General features: G+C 43.1%; 1 protein-coding gene across 1 annotated transcript in view; it reads right to left on the reverse strand.

The window, feature by feature from the left end:
• EPHB1 (EPH receptor B1) overlaps positions 1–27,723 on the reverse strand; it is a 462,131-nt gene that overhangs the window by 26,618 nt on the left and 407,790 nt on the right. Inside the window, exon 12 of the mRNA XM_055569620.1 lies at positions 26,475–26,690. Coding sequence (XP_055425595.1) covers positions 26,475–26,690 — 216 coding nt within the window. The remainder of the gene's footprint in view (positions 1–26,474; positions 26,691–27,723) is intronic.

A 27,723-nucleotide genomic window follows, 5' to 3' on the forward strand; every position in this document is an offset into this window, starting at 1 on the left:
AGGGCTGGCTGAGACCATGAGGCCTGTGGCAGAGGCCTTGAAGAGCCACTGAGCCGCCTGGAGGAGGGCACTGATGTGAAAGCAGGTATAGGCTGTGCCAGCAGCGTCGTGAGCACGGTGAGAGCTAGGCTGTAGGCTGAGCTGCCCACGGTTTTTCCCAAGCTCTCATGCTCTTTCTAGGCCTTGGATTCTGCTGTCCCAACGAGGCTTGCATACAGAACTTGCTTGGGGTGTGGTGGGACCCCAGCCTGATACAGACTTTAGTCAATGTTGCTTGCATCTTATCTGTTCTTTCTCTTGATTAATCTCTCTATTTTCTGATCTACTTTAGGATTTATAGTTTTCCCATTTCTTAGAAAACTGACTCCTGGAGAGCCTCACACATTCCCAGGCTCAGCTTTCTCTCAACTTGCTGGATCTAAACCCCTGGTCTGCCTCCCTGCCTATCCTGCTGGAGCCCATAGGAGCCCAGGGCTGGGTGGTTTGGAACCACCTGGGCACTTCACAGTAGGAAGGAGAAACACATCAGTGTCTGCACCTCTAGCCCTGAACTTGACCTTTTCGCTGTGGCACTTAGTAGCTGTTGTCACTTGGGGCCTTCCTAATCTCACCGGAGCCTTAAAACTCTGTCTGGGATTGCAAGGCCAATTCCATTCCAAATTTTCTGTAATTGTGAGAGTCGTGGGAACATTCCCTGCTGAAGTCCAAGGCTCTTTCTCTTCAGAGACTTTGTAACCCATTTTATTTGGAGCTGGTAAACTGTGAGCCCCTCCAAAACAATTCCTATTCTCACCAGATCCATAGTCTCCTGAGGTCTGGGAACCCACTGTTTTGTAGGAGCCCACAAAGTTCAGGAGACAGTCTCCAATCACAAGACAAGAGAAACTCTGGCAACTTCCCAAGACCTGTGGTCTCTGCACATGGTAAGCAGAGCCTGCTCATCTGGGCTTGGTGGACAGCTTCCCAGTGGTTCTACAACCTGTAGGAAACATTTCAGTATCTCTGGAGGCCTCTCAGACTTTCACATTTCTGGGCCCTCCAGTGCTGTGTTTTACTACCTGGGGCAAAGGATGGGTAAGGTCAGAACAGGGCAGGGTGGAGTTGGGGGAGGGAGGGCATCCTAGCTCTGGAACAAAGTAGGCATGAGGCAGAGAAGCAGGAATTAATGAGCCAGCATATTTGTGGGACAGATTGGAGTTTGTCTACTTCCCCCCTCTTCTACCCTCCCCTCAAGTAAATCAAGTAGATCAAAAGTGTGGGCATCTTTGAAAGGTCATAGCCTAAAACAGGAATTGGTAACCTGGGGACAGATGAGAATGTTAATGTTTCTGGCCAAAGATCATTCCAAAAGTTCTCAGGCAAAAATCATAGAGTGTGATCTTTAGAATGTTATTAGGTTGAGTTTCCAAGCATGACAAAAGAACATTTGATTGCCTTACGGAACTAGCATTGAAAATATTCCCTTTGTCAATGACAAGTGCTGGCTTGGTGACAAGAGTTGGAAAAGGTAATTTTGCAGCTGTGGTAGTACAGGCAGGTTCAGATAAAAATCATCAATGAATGCTAAAGCTAAGGAAGAGAGAGTGGGGATTTTGATGAAGAACAGGGTATTTTCATAGCCTCACTGTCTTCCCACAGACTGCTTATCAGTTACAAGAGAAAAAATATGTACATATATTGCATGTAAATATACATTGGAGAAGTTGGAGAAAACCTTGACTGGGTGATCAAATCAGTAAGTCCAGTGTGAGGCGGCACATAGACATGATATATTGAGATATGATACTTTAGGAAGGACACACATCACTTACATAGACTGTGGCCAAGAATGTAGAAACTGAATCTAATTATGATGAATACCAGAAAAACCCAAAGGGATAACGTTCTATTAATGAAAACAAAACTGACTGTACTATTAAAAAAAAAGTCAATGTCATCAAAGACAAAGAACGACAATGGAAATATTCCAGATTGAAGGAGACTGAAGAGATATGAGGACTAAGCCCTGACCCTGGACTGTAGGTCCTAGAAGGCAGTCAGTCTTCATAGACACTGATTTGAAGAAAATTAAAAATCTTATCCATAGTGTAGATGTCTCCATCAAATATGAGGTGGGGGGTGGGTGTAAGTGTATGGATTTTAGCCAAATGAAAAGTTCTCTGAAATATCATTTTCAAATGATGAGGTATCTAAAGAAATTCTCTGACCAAATAATGGCATTTCCTTTTGAAATTGTTCCTACAGAGAAGCCAGTGATGAGTGCCTCTGAGCATTTTTATCATGACTTCAAATGTAGACAGTGAAGAAAATACAACACGGACAATAGTTTTGATGGTCCCAAATTAAAACTTCCCTGAATCTTCCTTAAAGACTGATGGTGGGCATGATCTGAAGAGTCTCTTTCAGGCCTGAAAAAATATTGATATGATTAGTGGAATAAAAATATGGAACACATAAAATGACCCATTGTCATCAAATTGGATGATCTATTGTCTTCAGGTACTGTTCTTGTAGCGGCCAATCCCTTGTCTGAAAGGAAACCCTGGTAAGAGTTCAATCTAAAACAGAGTTGAGTAGGTGTGTGGTTGAAGCTGGGTGGTAGTCTAAACCTGGCTAGGTTTCCCCATCTCCTTGGCAGGGTCCCAACCCAGTTCCTTTAAATTCTAGGACATGGAGCTGACATTATTGACCATGTGAGTTGAAAGGCATTCTAGTGACTCACATTGTTTTCTTTCCTTTAATTCACATGTATATTCTAACATAATTGCTTCAATTTTGATCTTATTAAGAATTGTAAAAATATTATTTGTTGCAAATGGTTAGGCCCAGTGATGGTTCAACTATTTATTAAGCCTAAAGGAAGCATATGCCTCCTGTAGGTGACTGAATGGACTCTAATATCTTAATACAGGTTTTTTTTAAATGCCTTATATAGTTTTTGAAAAAACATTACACTCTGCAAAATTGCACAATAAAACAAAAAAGACTATGGGGAAAAATTGCATTTGGAGAAGACCACTCAAAATATAACAAAACCACAACAGTCCTAGGAAAAATAGCAAATAGGCAAATTAAAACCTGCATTTGCAATCAAAACCTGGATTTTGTGCTTCTTCTTTGGAGATATAGGTCCTGGGAGGCATTTCCATCCCACAGAGATCAGTTTCATTAAAATTAAAAATCTGACACACAGTATAGACTTATTTATCCAAAATATTATAATTTAACATAAAGGACATTCTTCCATAGTCTCCTCATTTTTTTGTCTCAGCTTTATCAGGTAGCAGAGTAGAAAATAGAGTGGTTCTAAAAACTACTAAACCAGCCACTACTTGCACTACAGAAAGGCTTTTCTGTTATTTCAACTTTTTTCTTAAGGTCTTCTTATGATGCTAATTAAGGTTTTCTGTTTAATTTTAAGAAAACTTGCCCCTCATTGCTTTATGACATGAGTATCCCAGGAAAGGCTCATATGAGAGCCATTATTCTGACACTGTTCCCCCATTAACCAACCACGTATTGAGTGAGTTTGCATTGAAGAAACAGATGCTGTAAGAGAACAGCTATATCTCCATTCCTGTTTTTTATGAGGAATCTCAGAGGAGGCGAGAACAAATGAACATTTATCAAGGATCCACTGGGTACTCTGCTGGACACTTGGTATATTTAAAACCGTTTGATTTTCACAGTCATACCTTATTAGAAGCAGGTTCTTACCCTTGTTTTATAGATTAGAAAACTAAAGTTCATGAAGTAAAAATCTCACCTGGTTTACATAATATATTAGCAGCAGATTCTGGATTTGTACTTCAGTCTCATTACCATCCAAGATTGTACTCTTTATACAACATCAGTCAGATTTTAATGCAAGGATCCCACCATTTGCATTATTAACTGAATGTAACTTTATTGGAACAGATTTTCTCCCCAAATCACGTAAAAATATTTCACTAAGATTCAGAATAATTGATTCTATGTCATCAACTTTTATAGTAATTTGTATCTTGTTACATTTTACAGGACTTTAGAAATTAAAGCACTTTCAATACAATATTTTTCCTTTGATCTCTACAATCAACAGTCATGTGATATAGACAGAGTATAATATCCTATTCCCATCTGACAAATAACAGAGCCTCAGAGAGGTAAAGTGACTTTTACCATAAGTTAATAATTTGGCCAGGACTCACCATGTGTTCTGGCTAAAAACTCAGCCTTGTTCTTATAAGTGCTGAGGGGATCACCCTTCAGAATTATCTACTCTGAAGCTCTATGCTTTGAATTGTTTGTTATTAGAGCTATTGGACCGAGTTATGCTACATGTTTTGAAATGTGATGAAAACATTGAAAAATAAAGCAAGGAAAAAATTATTTTAGTGTGTCATTGAAGATAATGATTACTGGTAGAATAATGCATATCAAAAGCCAGTACAAATAAACAACAACAAAAAAAAACCTGAATAATGGATTTCAAATGATGAGGTATTCTAATTTACTAAAATAATTTTCTAATACTGAGAACTATTGTAGAAAACCAATCATTATTTTAGAATAATAGAACCATAGCATGTGTAATAACAAGTAATTTAGGAGGAACATCAGTTCAGTTCAGTTCAGTTCAGTCGCTCAGTCACGTGACTGAGCGACTGAACTGAACTGAACTGAACTGATGTTCCTCCTAAATTACTTGTTATTACACATGCTCGTCCGACTCTTTGCGACCCCATGAATCACAGCACGCCAGGCCTCCCTGTCCATCACCAACTCCCGGAGTTCACTCAAACTCACATCCATCGAGTTGGTGATGCCATCCAGCCATCTCATCCTCTGTCGTCCCCTTCTCCTCCTGCCCCCAATCCCTCCCAACATCAGAGTCTTTTCCAATGAGTCAACTCTTCTCATGAGGTGGCCAAAGTACTGGAGTTTCATCTTCAGCATCATTCCCTCCAAAGAAATTCCAGGGCTGATCTCCTTTAGAATGGACTGGTTGGATCTCCTTGTAGTCCAAGGGACTCTCAAGAGTCTTCTCCAACACCACAGTTCAAAAGCATCAATAAGCTCCCTTAAAGTGATACTAAGGAACCAGCCCCTCCCCTTGCCCAGGCTTTTGCTCCCACCTTTAACCCCATTCCATTCACTCCTGTCCCAGTGTTTCCTGGCCAAATCTCTGCCCTTCTAATTTCTCTATGTAGAATATCTAACTACGAAGCCATTTCATACTATTTTATCAGTGATGTTGGTTTAAAAGCATATGAACTCACATTGCTGGGAGATGGAGGATGGAGCCTCCCTGGATTTTCTGCCATCCTCTACCATCCTTGTGCATGCTCGCTCAGTCATGTCGGACTCTTTGCAACCCCATGAACTGTGGCCTGCCAGGCTTCTCTGTACATGGGATTTCCCAGTCAAGAATACTGGAGTGGGCTGCCATTTCCTTTTCCAAGGGATCTTCCCAACCCAGGTATCAAACCTGCATCTCCTGCACTGGCAGGAGGATTTTATTTTTTACCACTGAGCCACTGGGAGAGATCCTTCGAGTGTGCAAAATTCTCTTTCAAAGAAGTTTAAAACAACAACAAGAAAATGATGGTGCCTAAGGTCAAGGCCCCATGGCCACTCCTGGCTAAGTCATGGACCAGAGCCCTGGGGCATGTTCTCAAAACATACATCTCTAATAGTCAAGAAGTAAAAAGATGTGTGCTGACAAGGCAAGTATCTTGTCCCATCTGGCATGGAGTACCAAGATGTGAAGCTGCTGGGTCAGGCCCAGGCAGAATTGGGCTGAGGCTTTGCATGTTAATAGAAAACTCTCAGAAGGTTAATGAATGGAAGGTCAGCCTTGCTCTTGTCACTTGGGTCACCTCCTCTCACTTCTCCCCACTGCGCAGTTCCTTGGCTAACAAGAGAAGAAAGGAACGAAGATCTGACAGGTTACTTTGAAAAGCCAGTCACTGCTGACCAAGAAAAAAAAAATATCCACCTCCAAGAAAGAAAGAGCTGGCCAGGAGGAGAGGCAAGCAGCTTGTAACTCACAAGCTGAATCCATGGGCTTTGAACATTTCTTTATGCCTTTCCCCCCCCCCCCTTTTGATCAAACACCCAGATGGCATGCGTTCTCTAAGTGAGCAGTATTAGTAGAAGTCTCCAGGGATCTTTTTACCAGAGTCTTCTTTTCCCGTTTTGTACTCTCTCACTTTCTCACAGGAAAAGGGTTTCCTTGAATGCTTTTGTGGGAGGATTAAAATAAAATCTTCCCTCTGAAATCCTCCCCACATATTCCCCCGGAGCTACAGTATATGCAGGATGAGGCAGCCAAGTGACCTGTGATCAGCTCTCTGCCTGCTCTTTCCCTTTCTCACTTTGCTCTCTCTTCCTCTCTTGCTTACACTCTGACTCACTCTTTCTTTTACCTCTGGATCTATAAACTACTCTGGAAGAGAGCTCCTTGGCTGCCTTCAGATTTTTAAATTCAGCTTTCCCAGAGGAGGTGTAATATGCTCAGCCTTGATAGGTCTAGTTTTGAGTGACTGGGGTCTCTAGAAAATCACTCTTGTTTCCATGTGCTCTCAGAGGGCTGGATGGAAGGGCCTGGTTTTCCTCTCTTGGATAAACAACTTGCCTTCTAGAGATTTGCTAGTCCCAGAGGCCTCTCTGTGAGGAGACTCTGCCCTGGGCAGGGCTCATGGATCAAGCCCTCTCAGGTCCTAAAGTGAAAGTGAAAGTGAAGTTGCTCAGTCGTGTCCGACTCTTTGCTACCCCATGGACTGTAGCCTACCAGACTCCTCTGTCCATGGGATTCTCCAGGCAAGAGTACTGGAGTGGGTTGCCATTTCATTCTCCAGGGGATCTTCCCAACCCAGGGATCAAACCTGCGTCTCCCTCATTCCAGGCAGACGCTTTAACCGCTGAGCCACAAGGGAAGCTAGGTCCTAAATGCCCTACCAAACTGGGAGCAAGCACCTCCCTGTCCCCAGTACCAACTTCTTTAATGACACAGAGGAGGCCTGTGTCATTAGAGGAGGCCTCTAATGAACTAGAGGGAGATTGCAAAGACTCCAGAACCTCATTCTTAAAAGGACACAGGTCATTGGATTTAGGGCCCACCTTAATCCATCCCATCTTAATTTGATTATATCTGCAAAGACCCTCTTTCCAAATAAGGTCACACTCACTGGTACTGAGGTTAGAACTTCAGTGTAACTTCTTTTGGGGAAATACAATGCAACCAATAACAGGGCCCTTCCAGGGTTAACGTGCCATGATTTTACTGCCCTGCACACCCTCTTCCCAAAGCCAGCCTGTTTATAAGTTGGGAGCACACACTACTTTCTGACCTCTCCCATTCTGATCTGTTCCCCTTTCTGGAAAATCCTCAGCCTCTGGCCCTTGTAACCTTATTCATTTACCCATCCATTCATCCATCCTTCCATCTATCCATCCTTTCATCCATCCATCCTGTTAACAGTTACTGAGTACCTTTTCTGTGCCCAGTTTTTCTGCTGAGTTTGCCTCTAACTCATCCAGAAACTTACTCCACCCCTTCTCTCATCTCAGCTGAAAGCCATCTCTCTTTTCTCTAAGCCATGGCTCCAACTTATATTTACTAAGCATCCAATCAGCAAAGCAAGCTTATATCTTGGTGAATGATTTACAGATACTACTGTCAATCAACATATTAAATATAAATAACATTTATTCTCCTTCCCTAGCAGCGGTCCTTGGCTCTTGCAAGGAATCAATGATCCTTGATTGACAGCTTCATTGACTTCTTGACTCACTCTTTGGGACTTCAGCTGAGAAGGTGAAATCTTGCTCTCCACCCTCTGCTGGGTGTGCTTCAATCCAGGCGCCCTCAGGTTTCAAGCCCCATTTCTGCATAGGGGGCCCCAGCCTATTCCCTGAGAGTGTGGGTCAGGGTCTCATTTACAGCTCCTCCTCTCTTCCTACCCCCAGTCCCACCCCTAGAGTGCAAAGGCTGGAGCAAAGCTAAGGGGAGCTCACTTAGGTTGCTCACAGTCCTATCCCATGAAGCTGACTCACCTCTCCTCACCATTCCCGAACCATCCCTTTTGAAAGCTTTTCCTCCTGGACAGCTGATTCTCCCCCATCTGTGCTGTGCACCAGCTTTCCCAGCACTCTTCTCCCCTCCACACCCTGTCCTTGCTGGGATGGTCCTCATGGGGCCCTGGCTTCACTCTTTCCCTAATGAGCACCTTTCCACCTCTGAGTTTCAGCCCAGAAGTTCCTTCCTCAGAGTATGTAACACATGCTTGATATCTGTTTCACCATGGCACCTAACAATTGTAATTATAGCATGCAACAACTGTAATTACATGGTTAATTGCATTTGTTGTAATTGCATTTGTTGCATCTTTTTTGCTAGGAAGGAAATTCAAAGAGCTCAGAAAGCATCTGTTTTTTGCATTGCTGTATGTTGTACACAATAGGTGCTTAATATGTGTTTACTGAGAATGACTGGCGGAAGCATTGCAGGGGCCTGCGCTTTCCTACAGGTGGCTGGCCCCTCCTGCATGATGACAGGCATGATGACAGGCACACAGGGAGGAGGGCTTTGCCTGGCTGAACCCGCACATCAGGCTCAGAGCAGAGAGAAGTGCTGGCCGAGAAACCTGACCTGGGCCTTGCTCTACTCCCCAGGGTACGAGTTGGCTCAGGATCTGAAATCCCATCCTGATTCCACTCATGCTAATAATACGCTGGCCTTACTAATAATAATTATGCTGAGTCTTTTTCAAAAGGGCATTTCAGTCAGGGCCTAATATCCCTAACTGAGCATCTGGTGACAAAGTGATCCTGGGAGAGAGAGCAGTGGAGCAGGGGCAGGGTTGCCGCTGGAAGAAGAGTGACGTCAGTGGCCAAGCAGGGGCTATGGAGGCAGCATTTGAATGATTCAACCCTCAGCTTAATTAATGCAACTGGGGAAAGTCCAGGGGACTGGGATTCTGTTTCATTCTGGCTGCAATTAAAGGGGTTCCCTTATTTTCTTTCCTTGTCTTTGTTCTTCTGCACTTTGCCATCCACCCCAGAGAGAACCTGTTACCCTAGTTCAATGACTGAAAGAAGAGCAAGAAATCATAATTTGAAAATGGCCTCCTGAGGGAAGCCTGGGATCAGACCAGGAGGAGAAGTATGATTTAAATGCAAACACTGCCAAGAAGGGTGAGGAGAAGTGAAACTGGACCTGAACTCACTGGACAGAGAGCCAGAGCACCTTTCTCATTAGGAAGGACTGAGTTCCCAGCCTGAACCCAAAACATTAGGCAGAGGGACAACCTTCTTAGTAGCAATTTCTGAATGAGAAACTGCAGAGTGCAGACAGAGGGGCTCTCTCCTGAAGCCTGGAAGGAGTGATTCTCTCTGAGGTAATTTTCTGCTTCTAGTATCTTTTAAGTATTAAGTATACTATATAACAAACAAAACAACAACACCAAAACAAACAAAATAACCCCCAAACAAAATAGAATGCTTTAGCAGTATCACTCACTTCTCAGTGGTAAGGAAAGGAACAGCTTAGCCCTTACCTCATGGCAGCTGGGAGGGCTTGTGTCTGCATGTGTCTGTCTCGAGGTAGCCCTGGGTGCCTGTGTGTTCCTCTGTGTCTTTGGTTGTGATAGGGTATCTACGTGTGGATATTGCACTCTATCTGTGTATGTGCCTGTCCATGTGATGTGTGTGATGCTGATGGAAGTCACTCACCACAGGCTTTAAAAAAAATTCATATATATATATATATTCACACACACTATTGAGAAAAGAGAAAGCAAGGGAATTCCAGAAAAAAAAAAAACATCTACTTCTGTTTCATTGACTGCCCTAAGCCTTTGACTATGTGGATCATAACAAACTGTGGAAACTCTTAAAGAGATGGGAATATCAGATCATCTTACCTGTTTCCTGAGAAACCTGTATACAGATCAAGAAGCAACAATTAGAACTTTATATGGAACAATGGACTGGCTCAAAAGTGAGAAAGGAGTATGACAAGGCTATATGTTGTCACCCTGTTTATTTAACTTATATGCAGCATACATCATGCGAAATGCCAGGCTGGATGAGTTACAAGCTGGAATCAAGATTGCCGGGAGAAATATCAACAACCTCAGATATGCAGATGATACCACTCTAATGACAGAAAGTGAAGAGGAACTAAAGAGCATTTAGATGAGGGTGAAAGATGAGAGTGAAAAAGCCAGATTAAAACTCAATATTAAAAAACTAAGATCATGGCATTGGGATTCCCATCACTTCATGGCAAATAGAAGGGGAAAAGGTGGAAGCAGTGAGAGATTTCCTTTTCTTGGGCTCTAAAACCACTGTGAATGATGACTGCTGCCAAGAAATTAGAAAACGATTGCTTCTTGGAAGGAAAGCTATGACAAACCTAGACAGTGTGTTAAAAAGCAAAGACATGACTTTGCCAACAAAAGTCCATATAGTCAGAGCTATGGTCTTTCCAGTAGTCATGCACGGATGTGACAGCTGGACCCTAAAGAAGGCAGAGCACCAAAGAACTGATGCTTTCAAACTGTGGTACTGGAGAAGATGCTTGAGAGTCCCTTGGACATCAAGGAGAGCAAGCCAGTCAATCCTAAAGGAAATCAACCCTGAATACTCATTGGAAGAACTGATGCTGAAGCTGAAGCTTCAATACTTTGGCCATCTGATATGAAAAGCCAACTCAAAGAAAAAGACCCTGATCCTGGGAAAGATTGAAGGCAGAAGGAGAAGAGGGTGATATAAGATGAGATGTTTGGATAGCATCACTGACTCAGTGGATGTGAACTTGGGCAAGCTCCAGGAGATGGTGAGTGACAGGGAAGCCTGGCATGCTACTGTCCATGGGGTCGCTAGGAGTCAGGCACAACTTGGTGACTGAACAACAACAACACTATTGATACTACGGGGATCCCAGGTGGTGCTGAGTGATAAAGAACCTGCCTGCCAATGCAGAAGACATAAGAGATGTGGGTTCAATTCCTGGGTTAGGAAGATCCCCTGGAGGAGGGTATGGCAACCCACTCCAGCAGTCTTGCTTGGAGAATCCCATGGACAGAGAAGTCTGACAGGGTATGCTCCATAGGGTCATAAAGAGTCGAACACGACTGAAGTGACTTAGCATGCACATTGATACTATATATAAAATATAAACTACTAAGAACCTACTGTATAGCACAGGCAACTTTGCTCAGTGCTCTGTGGTGATTAAACAGGAAGTAAACCCCAAAGAGATGGGATATATGCATATGTATAGCTGATTAACTTACTGTACAATGGAAATTGACACAACATTGCAAAGCAACTATACTCCAACAAAAATTAATTTTTAAAAAAGTTCACAGAGGCTTCCTATCTTCACCTAGAATCCCCCTAACCATTTTTCACCCATGAGGGCTGGAGATGGCGCCACTGGCTCCGGGTGAACAGAAAGTCTGGGCAGCCTGGACGGGAGACGGCTGGCTGTGCACCCAGCTTTGCCCTCAGTCCCCCGCTGGTTCAAGGACAGTGATACAGGTTTTCCACTCCTCTGGAATATGCCCAAGCAAAGGCGGTCTCAGATTGTTTGTGGTACCCACTACCCCTGTGCAGGGTGGGCTCAGGACCTGGCATGGAGAAGGGGGAGGGCCTCTAAGGCTGAGGCTCTGACCCCTCCATTGATTTTCTCTGTCGATTCCCTCTTTGAAAGTCTCCCAAGTAGGTTCCTAGAGAAAAAAAGATTCTCCATCTCAGATATGCCCCTCAGGCACCCTGGACAACTTCCCTTCCTTAAGCACTTATTGACTTAAAGAAGATGGAGGCTAAACAAGTGCAGTGTACAAAACCTCTGTGTGCTGAACTTTAGTGTCTGGCCAGTAACCATGTCAATGAAAATGATGGAGGTGTTAATTCGTGTAAGTTTGGTGCTATGGCATAGAAGAATCTTAAAGCTGAGGGTAATCATCAGTCTGTCTCCAACTCCTAAAAACCAACCTCAGGATATTCAGGACTGATTTAATCAGTTACGCTTCCCACCCCCACCCCCACCCAAAGGAGAGCTGATGAATGGGGCAGGGGTGAGGCATTCAGATCTGGGAAATGGGTTATTAGGTGGAGCAAAGTAGCAGGGTCAGATAGGGGTGCTGAGACCCGGAGGCATATGCTGGTGTGGGGCTCTGTGGTGGAGACACTCACCCTTCTCTGCCTTCTCAGACACAAGTGATGCTGGACTAAGGCAGAGGGGCTCCAGTTCCTACAAAGACATGGTGCCCGAGGGTGGCCCCAGGACCTGCATACTCCCCGGGGCTTGGGGAGAGAGGAAGAGGTCTAGGATGACTGAAAACACATTTTCTTTTCTAGTTTAATTGGACAGGGACTCAGTATCAGATTTACTCTGATTTTTGAAAAATAACTGACGTGCCTTGCAATGTAGTTTGTGGGGAAATTTATGCTTCCTCAAACAGTTTCAATGCAGACATTCCAAAAGTGCGGTCCAGCTCTAGTGCTATCAGCATCATCTGGTCCTTGTCTGAAATGCATATTCCTATCTCAGGCCCACTGATCAGAAATTCTGAGTGCGGGACCCAGAAATCTATGCTTTCCTAGCCTTCTAGGGCATTCTGGGGCACAGGGAAGTGTGAGAACCATGGGGGCTTTTTTTTTTAAGATTTTTTTTTTGATGTGGACCATTTTTAAAGTTTTTTTTATTGAATTTGTTACAATATTGCTCCTATTTTATTATGTTTTGGTTCTTTTGGCCATGAGGCTGCACCCCCCGCTTTGGAAGGTGAAATCTTTCAAAATTCTTCCATGTCGATCCTGTCACGAGGGCCCTCAGTTTTCCTTTTGAATATCAGCTTTTCCTGGGTTTCTGGAAGCTCTCTGTTCTACTGTTTTCTGTTTTGCAATGACTCAGAAGAGGGAACGGAGAATGCAATGGCACCCCACTCCAGTACTCTTGCCTGGAAAATCCCATGGACAGAGGAGCCTGGGAGGCTGCAGTCCATGGGGTCACGAAGGTCGGACACGACTGAGCGACTTCACTTTCACTTTTCACTTTCACGCACTGGAGAAGGAACTGGCAACCCACTCCAGTGTTCTTGCCTGGAGAATCCCAGGGACAGCAGAGCCTGGTGGGCTGCAGTCTATGGGGTCGCACAGAGTCAGACACGACTGACTGAAGTGACTTAGCAGCAGCAGTGTTAGTCGCTCAGTCAAGTCCGACTCTTTATGACCCCATGGACTGTAGCTTGCCAGGCCCCTCTATCCATGGGATTCTCCAGGCAAGAATAGTGGACTTGGTTGCCATTCCCTTCTCCAGGGGATCTTCCCAACCCAGGGATTGAACCTGAGTCTCCTGACTTGCTGGCAGATTCTTTACTGTCTGAGCCACCAGGGAAGCCAAAGCATCGTTTGAATCCAAATCTTGCAAATTCCTACCATGTTCAAAGAATCATTTTGCCACCTCAGAGTGGGAGAGAGTTCTAGAGAGATCTTTTTGCCACCTTCTCAGCCCACATTCCTGAAGACATGGGCAGCATATCATGGAATAAAGGCCAAATTTTTTGTGAAAGGAGAGGCCCTGGAGACTTCAGCAGGAATCGATAGTGGCTAGAATGGATGCTGTCTCCCGGAAACACAGTGAGGATTCAAGCTATGGCTGAGGCGATAAGTCATGGGAGTAATGGGAGAGGACAAGACAAGGGTCCTGCCTTCATGGTGACAGGTGACTGAAATTCATCACAGGGGAACAAGGGCCTCTGCAGAGCACATGTGGAGTAGGCTCAGGAAGAGCCCTGGGGCCAGGTGCTCCAGAGATGGCTTCGGGGGACAGACTGACCCTTGTCCCTCAGGGAGGGTGGACCTTCCATGTGCAGTGCCCCTGGGGGGGCACTGTGTCTGACACAGGTGGAGCAGATTCTTGAGGAAGGGGCCCAGCAGAGCCATCCCAGAGTCCATCTTCATGGAAAGCAGGGAGTGCAGCATGTGAGGGAGAGCTGGGCAGCCTAGAAGTCGGCCGGCTGATCACCTGAGAAGATGGATTCTGCTTCCTGCCAGGAAGGGCAGATGCCCAAGAAGCAGCTCTGTTTGAGGTTCACAGATGGGGACAGAGTAGGCAAGGAACGTCAGCTGACATTTGAACAGAGAAAGCCGGAAGGAGAGAGGCACAGGCAGGCTAGGACAGAAGGGAGCCTCAGAAAAGCAGAAACACCGGAAACACACTGGGAGCCAGGGCTGAGACAAGAGGGTTGAGAGGAAGGCAGAGCAAAGGGGAAGGGGCTCGGGAAGATCAGAGGCACCTTGAAGACAGAGTGCACTTCACATAAAACAGGGAGGCCTGCAGGGAGCAGCATAGAGGGAAGGCGCGGGCGGGGCCAGAGACTTCCTAGAGAGATAGCCTGGGGCTCTGAAGGATGGGAAAGTTGACACTGCTTTAGCAGAAGGAACCTGGCTGAATACTAAGAAGGGAAGATTCTGCTCACAAAGGGACCCGATGGAGGCTCTTCCTACTGATCAGAAAAGAAAGCCAGGCATGATGGAGCAGAGCTTTTGACTTACCCAGCAGAAAGCTGATACACATAGAGGGTCCGTGGAACCCTGTGAGGGCTCTGTCTACCAGTGTGGGCTAAGAAAGGGTGAAAGTCAGGTTTGTGAATTGTGTTTGTGAGCCCCAAATGCAAAGAGTTAACCAAAGATGTGGCACTTTCCCTGATATGAGTGCCTTTTTGTGCTATTAGTATGACCTGTGAAGTCAAACACTGAGTCTGGGTCTGTAACTCAAGCATGGTGTCATGGACCAAATGTACATGTCCTCCCCAAATTCATATGAATTCATGTTTATCACATATTTATCACATAACCTCCAATGTGATGGTATTTGGAGATGAGGCCTTTGGGAGGTAATTGGGTCTAGAGGAGGTCATAAGGGTGGAGACCCCATGATGGGATTAGTGTCCTTATAGGAAGAGGAAGAGAGACCAGAGCTGCTTGCTTTCTCTGTCTCTTTCTCTGCCTCTGCCTCTCTCTGCCATGTGACCATAGAGCAAGAAGGCTGCCAACTGCAAGCCGGTAAGAGGGCTCTTGTTGTCAGGAACTAAATTTGCCAGCATCTTGATCTTGGACTTCCCAGTCTCCAGTTTCTCCAAAACTGTGGGAAATGTTTAATGTGTAAGCCACCTAGTCTATGATATTTTGTTATAGCTGCTTGAGCAGACTAAGACACATGGAAATGTTATTTTGAATACCCATAACGGCATTCAGACATATACCTGCCAAAAGGAAAGTGGTGTAAATTGTACAGGTGTTAGAGCCCAGCTAAGCTCATTGTTCTGTCTCTCTGGAATGTTGGGAGCAATTCAGAACTCCTCCCTGTTTTAGTGGGCTTATTTCAATCATAAGAGCACAAAGGAGCAATTCTATCTGTTCATTATACCAGGAGCCTGATGGGAAGGAAATGCTCCTGGGGCTAGAAATAGCAATTTAAAACAGAGAAGGAAGACCTGGGGGGAAGCATGGTAGAGAATTAAGACAGAATAAGAGATGAAGGCTGAGGGCCTGATAGGAAAAACTAGAAAACTTTAATAGCTATGACTGAGGTCTTCACTTATAAAGTAACACAAGATGTATTAGAAGCTGACGATGTTTAAAAGGTCTTGAAAGAATTGCATAAATAGGGAACTTAAGATGGAGCAGAGCTGGCTGAAGGGCTATTTCATGGATCTGCTGATTAAGGGTTATTAATAAGCCGAAGGTTCCACTTTTAGTGTGGAGGAGCATGCCTCTGACAAACAGATTCTCTGCAAATTAAAACAAAATACAAGAGAAGAGAAAGGAAAGAAGAAAAAAAGAAAGAAAGGAAAACCTACCTGAAGGTTCCAGAAACTGAGCAGCACAAGGTGAGTCTTATTTTTGCAGTTTTGCCCTGGGGCAGCTGTCCACCCAGTGGCTAAAACACTAATGGAAAAAACCTACCATCTTTCTGGCTGAAGAAACCAAGGAAGGAGTCCTGGATAATCGGGGATGCTGGAGAGCTGGGGAAGGATCCCTCAACACAAGAGAACCAGGGAAATGGAATTCCAAATTCTGGGTGTAAACTTTCCTCAATTCTATGGCTGACTCCTGAACCATGCAAGCATAAGATAGACTGAAAGCCACAGGAACTGAGCTGCTACCCACTGCAGACATAACAGAGTCTGCAGGTTGAGTGTAACATGTTAACTTCCTGCTATATCAAAAACATCAATAATCTTTGGGTCAATGTTACAGAATTCAGAGTCTCTACAACACATAATAACATTCACAACACATGTAATCCAAAACTACTAGACATACAAAGAGCCAGAGAAATGTGATCCATCTTCATGGGGAAAAAGACGCCAACCCATGATGACCTAGATTTATGACAGTGGTTACTATGGCTGTGCTCAACGGGGTAAAGAAAAATATAGTTATGATGAATAAAAAAAACTCAGTGAACAATTAGAAAGTATAAAAGAAAGATTCATAACAAAGTACAAAGCTTAAAAAAAATACAATATCAGAAAAAAAAATTTCGAGGGAAATTTTCAGAAGAATGGAGATGGTAAATGAAAGAATCAATGAATTTAAAGATAGAGATGAGGAACGGAGAAGAAAACAATGGGGAAAATAATGAACAGAGCCTTAGGAACCTGTGGGACAATCTACACATTGGTAATTATAGTCCTAGAAGGAGGGAAAAGGGGAAAGGAAATAATATATGAAGGACTGTGGTTGAAAAATTCCCAAATAATAGTGAAAGACATAAATTTACAATTTAAGAAGCTTAGAGAATCTCAAAAAGATAAATTGGGGGGAAAAAAGACATGACCGTGCCCATCATAATCAAGTTAAAAACTGAAAATAATGGGAAAATCTTAAATGCAACCAGAGAAAAAGTGTGTGTGTGTATGTGTGTGTGTATATATATATATATATATATATATATATATATATATATATATCTCCTAGGGTAACCATGAAAATTGTGAAGAAGTAGAGCTGAAAAAATGCATAGACAAATGAAAGTTAATAGCCTGCCCACCTCTGCTTAAAGATGGGGTGGTAGCAGTGATGAAGCATGGCCTGACCTCCACATTGCCCAAAGGCCCGCGGAGCCAGTTGGCAAACATAACAATTCGTTTCTGGATCTTTGGGAAGGAAAGGGGAAAGAAAGAAGGAGAAATAGGCTTTCTGGGACATCACAAATGACCTAATCTGAGTAGGGAGTCTGGCACAGTGTGGGGCCAGGGAAAGAGCCCAGGTGTCCCAAGCACTGGGTGCACAGTCTGGAGACTGGACTGAAGGACCAAAGCTACACGAACAGGCTCTGAACTGAGCAGCTCATTTGATCACTTTGGGCCTCAGATCCCTCCTCTGCAAAGCGAGGGGGAAGGATTTACAGTAAATTCTTAGTAATTGCCTCTCTAGAGGAAAGGGACAGTTGAGCATTCATGCTCCTACTTGAGTTTTGTGCATTTGTGTTGGTCACTGTTGGGCTTCTTCATGATCAGAATGAATTCCTTTGCCTTCTTTGTCCTCTCCTGAGCCAAAACACATTTACACCCCCGTTTTGATTCTTGTCTTTATGCTGATGACTCCTTAATGCACGTCTTTTTTGGACTTCTCCCTCATGATCCAAACCCATAATCAGTGGCCTATTCAGCAGCTCTACTTAGCCTACGAGCACCTAAAAGTCAAATTTTTCTAAACAAGAGTCTTTCAAAATTTTGTATCAGAATCATCCAGGAATCTATGCCTCTGTACTCCTTATTAACTCCAGGTAAACCTGATACCGGAGAAGGCAATGGCAACCCACTCCAGTACTCTTGCCTGGAAAATCCCATGGACGGAAGAGCCTGGTAGGCTGCAGTCCATGGGGTCGCTAAGAGTCGGACACGACTGAGCAACTTCACTTTCACTTTCCACTTTCATGCATTGGAGAAGGAAATGGCAACCCACTCCAGTGTTCTTGCCTGGAGAATCCCATGGACGGAGAAGCCTGGTAGGCTGCAGTCCATGGGGTCACACAGAGTCGGACAGGACTGAAGAGATGCAGCAACAGCAACAACCTGATACCCACCAAAATTTGAGCAATACTTATTTAAATGAAACCCACAATTCATTCAAAACCTGCTATTTCTCTAACCGGTTCCTTTCCAGCATCTCCATTCAATCAGAGAATGGCATCACCATCCACCCAGAGGCACAGTCCAAGATGCCAAGTGTCATCCTTGGACCTCTGTCACCCTCTCACCCAAGTATCACCCACTACCAAGTCTTTCCCATGTTTCTCTCCTGATTCCTCTGGGTTTCATTCATCCCCACTGCCCTTGGCCTCCTAACACACATTGCTTCCACTTTTGCCGTCTGTCCTCCACATTTGAGTCATGGTATGCAGGTCAGGAAGCAACAGTTAGAACTGGACATGGAAAAACAGACTGGTTCCAAATAGGAAAAGGAGTACGTCAAGGCTGTATATTGTCACCCTACTTATTTAACTTATATGCAGAGTACATCATGAGAAACACTGGGCTGGAGGAAGCACAAGCTGGAATCAAGATTGCCGGGAGAAATATCAATAACCACAGATATGCAGATGACATTACCCTTATGGCAGAAAGTGAAGAGGAACTAAAATGCCTCTTGATGAAAGTGAAAGTGGAGAGTGAAAAAGTTGGCTTAAAGCTCAACATTCAGAAAATGAAGATCATGGCATCTGGTCCCATCACTTCATGGGAAATAGATGGGGAAACAGTGGAAACTGTGTCAGACTTTATTTTTTTGGGTTCCAAAATCACTGCAGATGGTGACTGCAGCCATGAAATTAAAAGACGCTTACTCCTTGGAAGGAAAGTTATGTCCAACCTAGATAGCATATTCAAAAGCAGAGACATTACTTTGCCAACAAAGGTTCGTCTAGTCAAGGCTATGGTTTTTCCTGTGGTCATGTATGGATGTGAGAGTTGGACTGTGAAGAAAGCTGAGAGCCAAGGAATTGATGCTTTTGAATTGTGGTGTTGGAGAAGACTCCTGAGAGTCCCTTGGACTGCAAGGAGATCCAACCAGTCCATTCTGAAGGAGATCAGCCCTGGGATTTCTTTGGAAGGACTGATGCTAAAGCTGAAACTCCAATACTTTGGCCACCTCATGCGAAGAGTTGACTCATTGGAAAAGACTCTGATGCTGGGAGGGATTGGGGGCAGGAGGAGAAGGGGACGACAGAGGCTGAGATGGCTGGATGGCATCACTGACTCGATGGACGTGAGCCTGAGTGAACTCCAGGAGTTGGTGATGGACAGGGAAGCCTGGTGTGCTGCGATTCATGGGGTCGCAAAGAGTCGGACACGACTGAGCGACTGAACTGAACTGAAATGTTTTTTAACAATATTTTATTTTGAAACAAGTTTCAATATCTAGAAACATTTCAAGATTACTACCAAAAATGCCTATACATTCTTCATCAAGATACTCTATTCAAATTCTTAAAAACTGTCACAGAAATGCCCTATAGGGATCATATATATTACCCAGTTGTCATGCCTCTTTAATGCCCTTCAATCTGGAACAGTTGTCGGTCTACTTAACTTTCATGACTTTGAAATTTCAAGATCCTAGGTTAGGTATTTAATAAAGCATATCTCAATTTTAATTTTTCTGATGTTTCCTCATGATAAGACCCAAGTTAAACGTTTTGAACAGAGTATCTGAAATGCTATGTTTTTTCACTGCATCTTCTTAAGTGTCTGTTATTGGTGGTGTGAACTCTAAACATTTGATTCAGATGGTGTTACCAGATTTCTCTGTAAAGTTACTTTCTCCTCTTTTGTAATACATATTTTGGGGGAAATACTTTGAGGCTATGTAAGATCCCCATTTCTCTCTCCAGTTTCACCTGAAGTACAAGCATCCATTATGTTTCTTAACTATTAATCTGATGGTCACCAAATAGTGATTTTTCATATCCATGTTAACTGCACAGTTCCTATCTTATTCAATAGATTATAATCTGTTACCATCAGTGTATATTAAGTTCTAAATTATCCTATATTTGGACACTGGGAAGTCCTTCAAGCTGAGTATTGTGTTCTTTTGGCATATTACGATTATTCTTTGAGTACTTTCTTACTTTCTGGCACAAAACAATGTACATACTTCCTCTGTCTAGGCTCTGGAAGGGGCCATTTAGCTAGTGAGTCCTGGTTGCTTTTAGTATAGAAGAGAATATAGAATCCAAGATCTGAGTGCCAGGTGTATTTTTTGCTACATGGGTGCCATTGCTTTGAGGCACTCTCAGCTCATATTTATTTATCTCTTTTTATATTGAAAACCACAAGTTTCACACTGATACCTCCAATTCCGGTTCAATTTTTTTAAACATGGAGAGGCTATTTATTCAACAGCAACTTTGAAGACAAAGCCTCAGAAGTCTGAGGGGATACATTTTCCTTATTTCTACTTCAGTTCACATAATTCATTCTAGCTTTCATGCTTTCCATATTTGTACCTCCTTTTCCAAAAGCTTCCATTATCTCCAATATAATTTTCAATATCTCTATGTATATAGCTAATATCCCAATCATATTGGGTTTCCAGCTCCTTCACCTGTGAGTCTCAATTCCTGCTAGGGTTTACTTCTCTAGGTCAGGACATCTACCTAAACTGGGCCTGCCAAATGGAGTTTTGGAGAAAGAAAGATGGAAGGAAGCCTTCCTTTTGTTTGTTTATACAGAAGGGAGGGAAGATATTGGAAAGAAAAAGCAAGAGGAAAAACCAGGTTATTTTCCTAAAATGGAAATTAATCACCTTTGGGTCATGTGTGTGCATCTGTGTACACCCTTCTCTCCCCCCACCCCTACCCCCATACACAGAATGACTGCTTATTGCTCTAAGGCAGTAAATTCCATCACAAATGTCTGGGAGGCCCATCTAATGTAACTACTGCTGACCTCATTGGTCAGTTTCCCTTCTTTATCCAAATGCTCTTCTAAAATTCCACCTGCCCTATTGACACAAGCCCTTTGTATGTACTACTTACGTTTCTCAGTGCTCTAACCTACCATATGCATTTGGTTGACTTATTCTTCAAATCTCTGCTGGAGCCCATCTCCTCTGAAAGCTCTCCTTAATTCCCCTAGGTCTAATAAGGCTGTTTTTCTCATGTATTATTTTCCTCATGCAGTCACAGAACACAGTGACTCTCAGCTGTCAATTATGCACTTATTTGTGTGTGCATCTGACTGAGCTTCCCTTTCCTCATTCAGTTGTGAGTAATGTGAGAACAGTAATGCTGTCTCTTTTCAATCCTAATTGTGCCTCCAGATTGTACCCCAGGATTGGCACATAGTAGATGATCAATAAATATTTTTCATGTGAATAAGCTGCATTTTTATAAACATAAATAGTTTAGTCATCAAACATGATAATTTTTTCTATTTTGAATAAAAGGCAAAACATGGAAGAATAATATGGTAAAATATATCCTGAAAACTGTTAGGTTTAGGAGTTTATACAGTTCGTCATTTAGAAGAAACACATACAGAGTCACAACAGATGATCTAAATAATGTGTGCAGGACAATAACATAGGAAGCTTTACATCTAAGAAACTTTCAATGTAAGGCATATACAGATTGGATGTTTGGTTCACATTATTATTTATGTGACTCAAGGTCATTAAAACGTCAGTCTTTCCAAATGTAGAATAGCATTCCATTCAAAACTCATATGTGAGTGTATATGTATTACTAGGTAGTTTTAGGTAGATCACTGGACAAAGTGATCTTAAGTTGAAATAAAAGACATTTGAAAAGAGCCAAGATTTTTTAAACACAAATGAAGATAGCTTAATTTATCCAAACAGTAAAACTCTTGCTAAAATTAATATAATCAGAATAATACTGAAAGTAAAACTTTTGATAAAGTTACTATAATTAGAATAATATGGTTGGGCATAAGAATAAATAAATTGACCAACGGAGGAGATTTTAGAATCAAAACATTGTTTATGTAAAGAACTTAACATATGACAAGAATGACATATGAGCCAATAAAATATGGAAAATATCTTCAATAAATGGTGTTGATATAATTTTCTATATTTACCTGCATAAAAACACAATAAAAATATATGTCCTAACATATTCAAAATCATATTTGAGAATAGCCCTGGTGTCTACCAACAAGAGAATGGATAAATAAACATAGACTGTTACAGTAATTAAGAAAAAACTACTGCTTCACTCAGCAACAGGAAAGGATCTCATACTCAGAATGCTAAAAGAAAGCAGTCAGGCATGAAGAGCATCCTGATACCATTTATGAGGAGTTCTAGAAGAGACAAAAGGAACCTATATTTGAAAAAAAGTCAGAACAGCGGGCACCTCTGCATTTGGGACAGAGGAAGGACATGAGGGAACTTCCTGGTATGACGACCAAGTTTTCTATTTTGATAGAATTTTGGGTCACATAGTTGTATACATTTGTTAAAACTCTGTAAATGTACACTTAAGATCTGTGTACTTCTTTGTGCAAATTTTGCCTTAATCAAGTAAAGAAGTATAAACAAATATATATACTCTCATTAAAAGTCATTTTGATATTTGGCAAAACTAATACAGTTATGTAAAGTTTAAAAATAAAATAAAATTTAAAAAAGGCATATGCTAAAGTGTTTATGGGTGATGTGTGCACATGTCTACAACTTTTCTGGAAATATATCAACAAAATAGGGTGGAGTGATGAATCGATAGAGGAATGGATTAAATAAATAGTTACATGATAAATCAAACTTATCAAGATAATAAGATAGTATAGGAAATTTTAAAAAGCATTTTACAACCTTGGGATGGAGAGAACTTTTAGAATAAGCCAAAAAATCCAACAAGTAGAGAAAAAGATAGATATTTTAGACCAAATGAATATGAACCACTTTTGCAAGCCAAAGGGTATCATAAATAATATCAAAAAGACAAGCGTATTTTTTTAAATACAAAAAAGAATTGTACTGGGACTTCCTTGGTGATTCAGTGGTTAAGAATTTGCCTTCCAATGCAGGGGACGTAGTTCGATCCTTGGTCTGGTAAATGCTGCTGCTAAGTCACTTCAGTCGAGTCCGACTCTGTGCGACCCCATAGACAGCAGCCCACCAGGCTCCCCTGTCCCTGGGATTCTCCAGGCAAGAACACTGGAGTGGGTTGCCATTTCCTTCTCCAATGCATGAAAGTGAAAAGTGAAAGGGAAGTCGCTCAGTTGTGTCCAACTTTTAGCAACCCCGTGCAGCCTACCACGCTCCTCCGTCCATGGGATTTTCCAGGCAAGAGTACTGGAGTGGGGTGCCATACTGTGGGGCAACTAAGCCTGAGTGCTGCAATGAAGATGCAGAGCAGACAAAAAGAAAAAAATAATCTTTATAAAAAATAACTGTACTTTTTTGTGCAGGAAAACATGAAGGAACTAACTGTATCATAACCCAATAGAAAAATAGGTAAATACATGTATAGATAATTAGTGAAAGAAGAAACATGAATCCCAATAACTATGCAAAAATATCTCTAGGAGTCAGTTGAAAATTCAATGAAAAGAAAACGAGTTATCATTTTTCATCTTTGGATTAGCAAATTTTAAAATATTGATTACATCCAATGCTGGTGAAGATGTTAGAAGATGGGCACCATATATCCCTAGTGGAGTGTGAAGGTTTACAAACTTTCAAAGTAGCAACATGGAGTAAGAATCCCCAAGAGAATCACAAGACACAGAAAAACAGGCACAGTATGATCCCATTTTTATAAAATAAAAAATTTCTTTTTGAACAAAGATAAAAGTGTGAAAGCAGACACATCTAACTGTTGAAACTGATGCTTCAGAACAGGAGTTGGTAAACCATTGCCTAAGTACCAAATTTGGCAGGTCACCTGCTTTTTTACAGCCCAGGGGCTAGGAATGGCATTCATACATTTTTAAAGGGTTACATTTTAAATGGTTATATAATCATGTACATAATATCCTCATTTGGCCTTTTAGCCAGCAAAGTCTAAAATATTTTCTATATAGCACTTTAGGAAAAGTTCACCAAACACTTCTTTAAGGGAATTGTAGGTTCTTATTTATCCTTTTTTCTTCTCTGTATTGTTCTGACTTTTATAATAATCAGGTATTGTTTTTGCAAGTTTAAGGGATATAACTGGTGGGTAGATTAGGAAGATCAGTCACTTTTGATGCTGTTATGAATAGATGTATGAAGACAAAAGGAAACCAGGGAGACTCATTAGGAAGCTACTATAACAGTCCAGGTGAGAGAGAATGGTGCTTTGGAATAGGGTGGGGTCACAGTAGAGATGTGAGAGTTGGATCATAAAGAAGGCTGAGCACCAAAGAACTGATGCTTTCAAACTGTGGTGTTGGACAAGACTCTTGAGAGTCCCTTGGACAGCAAGGAGATCCAACCAGTCAATCCTAAGCAAAATCAACCCTGAATGCTGATTGGGAGAACTGATGTTGAAGCTGAAGCTCCAATACTTTGGTCACCTGATGCAAAGAGCTGACTCATTGGAAAAGATCCTGATGCTGGGAAAGATTGAAGGCAGGAGGAGAAGAGGACGACAGAGGATGAGATGGTTGGATGACATCATCAACTCAATGGACATGAATTTAAGCAAACTCCAGGAGATGATGAAAGACAGGGAAGCCTGGTGTGTTGCAGTCCATGTGATAGCAAAGTCAGACATGTGACTGAACAACAGCAGAGATGAGAAGAAAGGAGCAGACTTTATAGAAACCTATAGGAATAGGGTAGGGCTTCTCTGGTGGCTCAATGGTAAAGAATCTGCCTGCCAATACAAGAGATACAGGTTTGATCCTTGGGTCGGGAAGATCCTCTGGAGAAGGAAACAGCAGCCCACTCCAATATTCTTGCCTGAGAAATCTCATGGACAGAGGAGCCTGGTGGGCTACAGTTCATGGGGTCATAAAAGAGTTGGACACAACCTAATGACTAAACAACAATAATATAGGATTAGTGGAAGGATTGAACTTGGATGGGGAGGCACAGAGAGAACTCAAGACTGATTCCTAGGTTTCACCGTTAGGAATGGTACAACTACTGAGTTGAAGAGATGGGGGAGAGGAGATTGGAGAGTAAATCAAGAGCTCTATTTAGGACCTGTTAAGTTTTAAAGGGAATTGTGTGAACTAGGCAGTTGGACACAGATGATTATAGCTGTTCAGGCTGTAGAGGAGGCTGAGATAGAAATACAAATTTCACGGTACTCATCATGTTGTTCAATTACCAAGTCATGATACTTATAGCTTTCTGGAAGTAATGAAGACAGAGAAGAGGACTGAGGTAGGACATAGATGGGCTCCAGGTTAGGCATTTACAACTGGCCTCCCGTTTACAATTCACGGGCAGGAATAAAAGTGGGCTTCAGGCTGGACACTTAAAACTAGCCTCCTGTTTGCACTGCCTGAGACGGAAGATAGGTGGGCCCCAGGTAGGCATTTTCAATCAGTCTCCTATTTGCTCTCCAAAATGGAAGTAACAACAGAAACAGAAATAGCCAGGCTTTGTCTCTTGTGGGCACCTTAAAATAACCATCATGGCAGGAACAGAGAAGGGCTAAATTTTGTTTCAGTATAAGATCAAGAGATCACATGTTTCCCTCCTTGGGGCAAGGGAGACACTACACATGCGCAGAGAGATTCTTTGGGGGTCAAAAGTCAGGGGATGCCAGGTCATAATCAGTTTTACTTCTATCCTTCCAGACACTTTTTTGTTGAAATCCATCTTGGCTGAGGAGCGCATGCGTGCCTAGGGGAGGGTCACAGAGTTCGGCCACGTGTCTTACTGCATGTACTCTGCTTTTGCAAAATATGTTTTACTTGTCTCTTTACCTTCCACCTCTTCATCAGAATTGTTTCTTGTCAAGTGAGGTAAGGACTGGGGATTTAGGCTCTAGTCACACTCTGTGGTCAAGTGGTTAGGATGCCTGGTCAGGGAACTAAAGTCTCACTTCCAACTACCACTCACTGCTGCTGCTTACTGCAAGCTTCCACTAGCTGCTGCATGTGCCCCAAATCAGGACCAGGAATCTACCTGATGACACAGTACTCAACCCAACTGGAGCCCGCTCCCTGTAGATGATGTCTTTCATGCCATTGACCAAATGTTTGGACTCCCCCAAATCATCCTTTTTCAAAACATCCTCTTTCATTGGCCAGGAACATCATGGCTTCAGAGGAGACACCAACACTTCCTCACAGCCTGTGCCCTAACATTTGTCTGAACAACCAGTGGCTGTCATTTCTCCTGGACGAACGGTCCACCCAGCATTTGGCTTCCCCAGAGGACAAATGAGCTCTGGTCCCAGTTCCTCCCTGCATGCCCCACCATCGATCCTCGCTATGTGCAGCCACTTTTTACTCCTGCCACGCTTTGACCTGAAAAGACCCAGAAGGACTCACCAAGGAGCTGGTGTAGGTGGGATCTGAGGTGTCATCCTGGAGGTAGCGGGAAAGGCCAAAGTCGGACACCTTGCACACCAAGTTACTGTTGACCAGAATGTTCCTTGCAGCTAGGTCCCGGTGCACGTAGTTCATCTCCGCCAGGTACTTCATGCCCGCAGCAATGCCCCTCAGCATCCCCACCAGCTGGATCACCGTGAACTGTCCATCATTTTGCTGTAATAAGACACCAAAGGCATCCAGATCAAGACTGGCTTCAGTGGTTACAAGGAAGCCAAGCTGCCACGGTCCCACTACTAGTCACTTTTGTCAATGCTGGACTAAGCTGCTTCCACCCCCTCCCGGCCCCACTCCCATTCTCTTACCTCTCCTCCAATACTCTGCCTTCTTCTGGCCAAGCCTTGTGGATTTCATCTTCAAGTTACATCTCAAAGCCATTCACTCCTCTCTGCCTTCACTGCCACCATTTTAACCAAGTCATCTTCATCCATCACCTGTAACAGCCTCCCTCCACCTGCTCCCCTCTGAAATCCCTTCTCTAAGGGAAGTTAGAGCCATCCTTGTAAGACATAAATCCAGTCATGTCACTGGCTGGCTTAAAGCACTCTACTGGCCTCCTATTGCATTAAGGGAAAGTGCCAATCTCCTCAGCTTGGCCCACAGGGCCCCAGGGGATCACCTTATGCTACTTCTCTTGTACTCCATGCTGAAGGCACAGTGCCTGATGACCTTTCAATTCCCTCCCTGGCCAAGCCTTTCCTGCCTCAGGGCCCTGATACAGGCTCTTCTCTGCTTCTCCCCCACAGTCAACACCCACTTGCCTCAAATCTCCACTTAAATGTCACCTCCTCATAGAGGAGTGTCCCTATAAGCAGTTCCCTCCCCAACCCATAATTAGCACGTTCATATTACTATCTTCCAGTGCATGCTCTTACTTTCCTTCTCAGCACATATCACAAGGTGTAGCTGTATGTGTGGATGGCTGTGTGTCTGCCTGTCTCTGCTGCTCTGAGATAAGAACTCTGTCTCTTGTGGTTGCCATAGCACTCCCAGTGCTGACGACGTTTGAGTAGACAGATGCAGCTCAACAAACATTTGCTGGATGAATGACTGGTACGTTACTTCCTGGCCCCAGAATTAAATGTTAAGATGTTTTCCTGGACACTGGGATAACACATGTGCCTCAGAGGGCTGGTTGGTCAGGAGAAGTGCATGTGCCACGTCTGGCTTGTGGACCTTCCCAGTAAAT

This window comes from Bubalus kerabau, chromosome 2, assembly GCF_029407905.1.
Source record: "Bubalus kerabau isolate K-KA32 ecotype Philippines breed swamp buffalo chromosome 2, PCC_UOA_SB_1v2, whole genome shotgun sequence".
In the NCBI taxonomy this organism is placed as follows: Eukaryota; Metazoa; Chordata; class Mammalia; order Artiodactyla; family Bovidae; genus Bubalus; species Bubalus kerabau.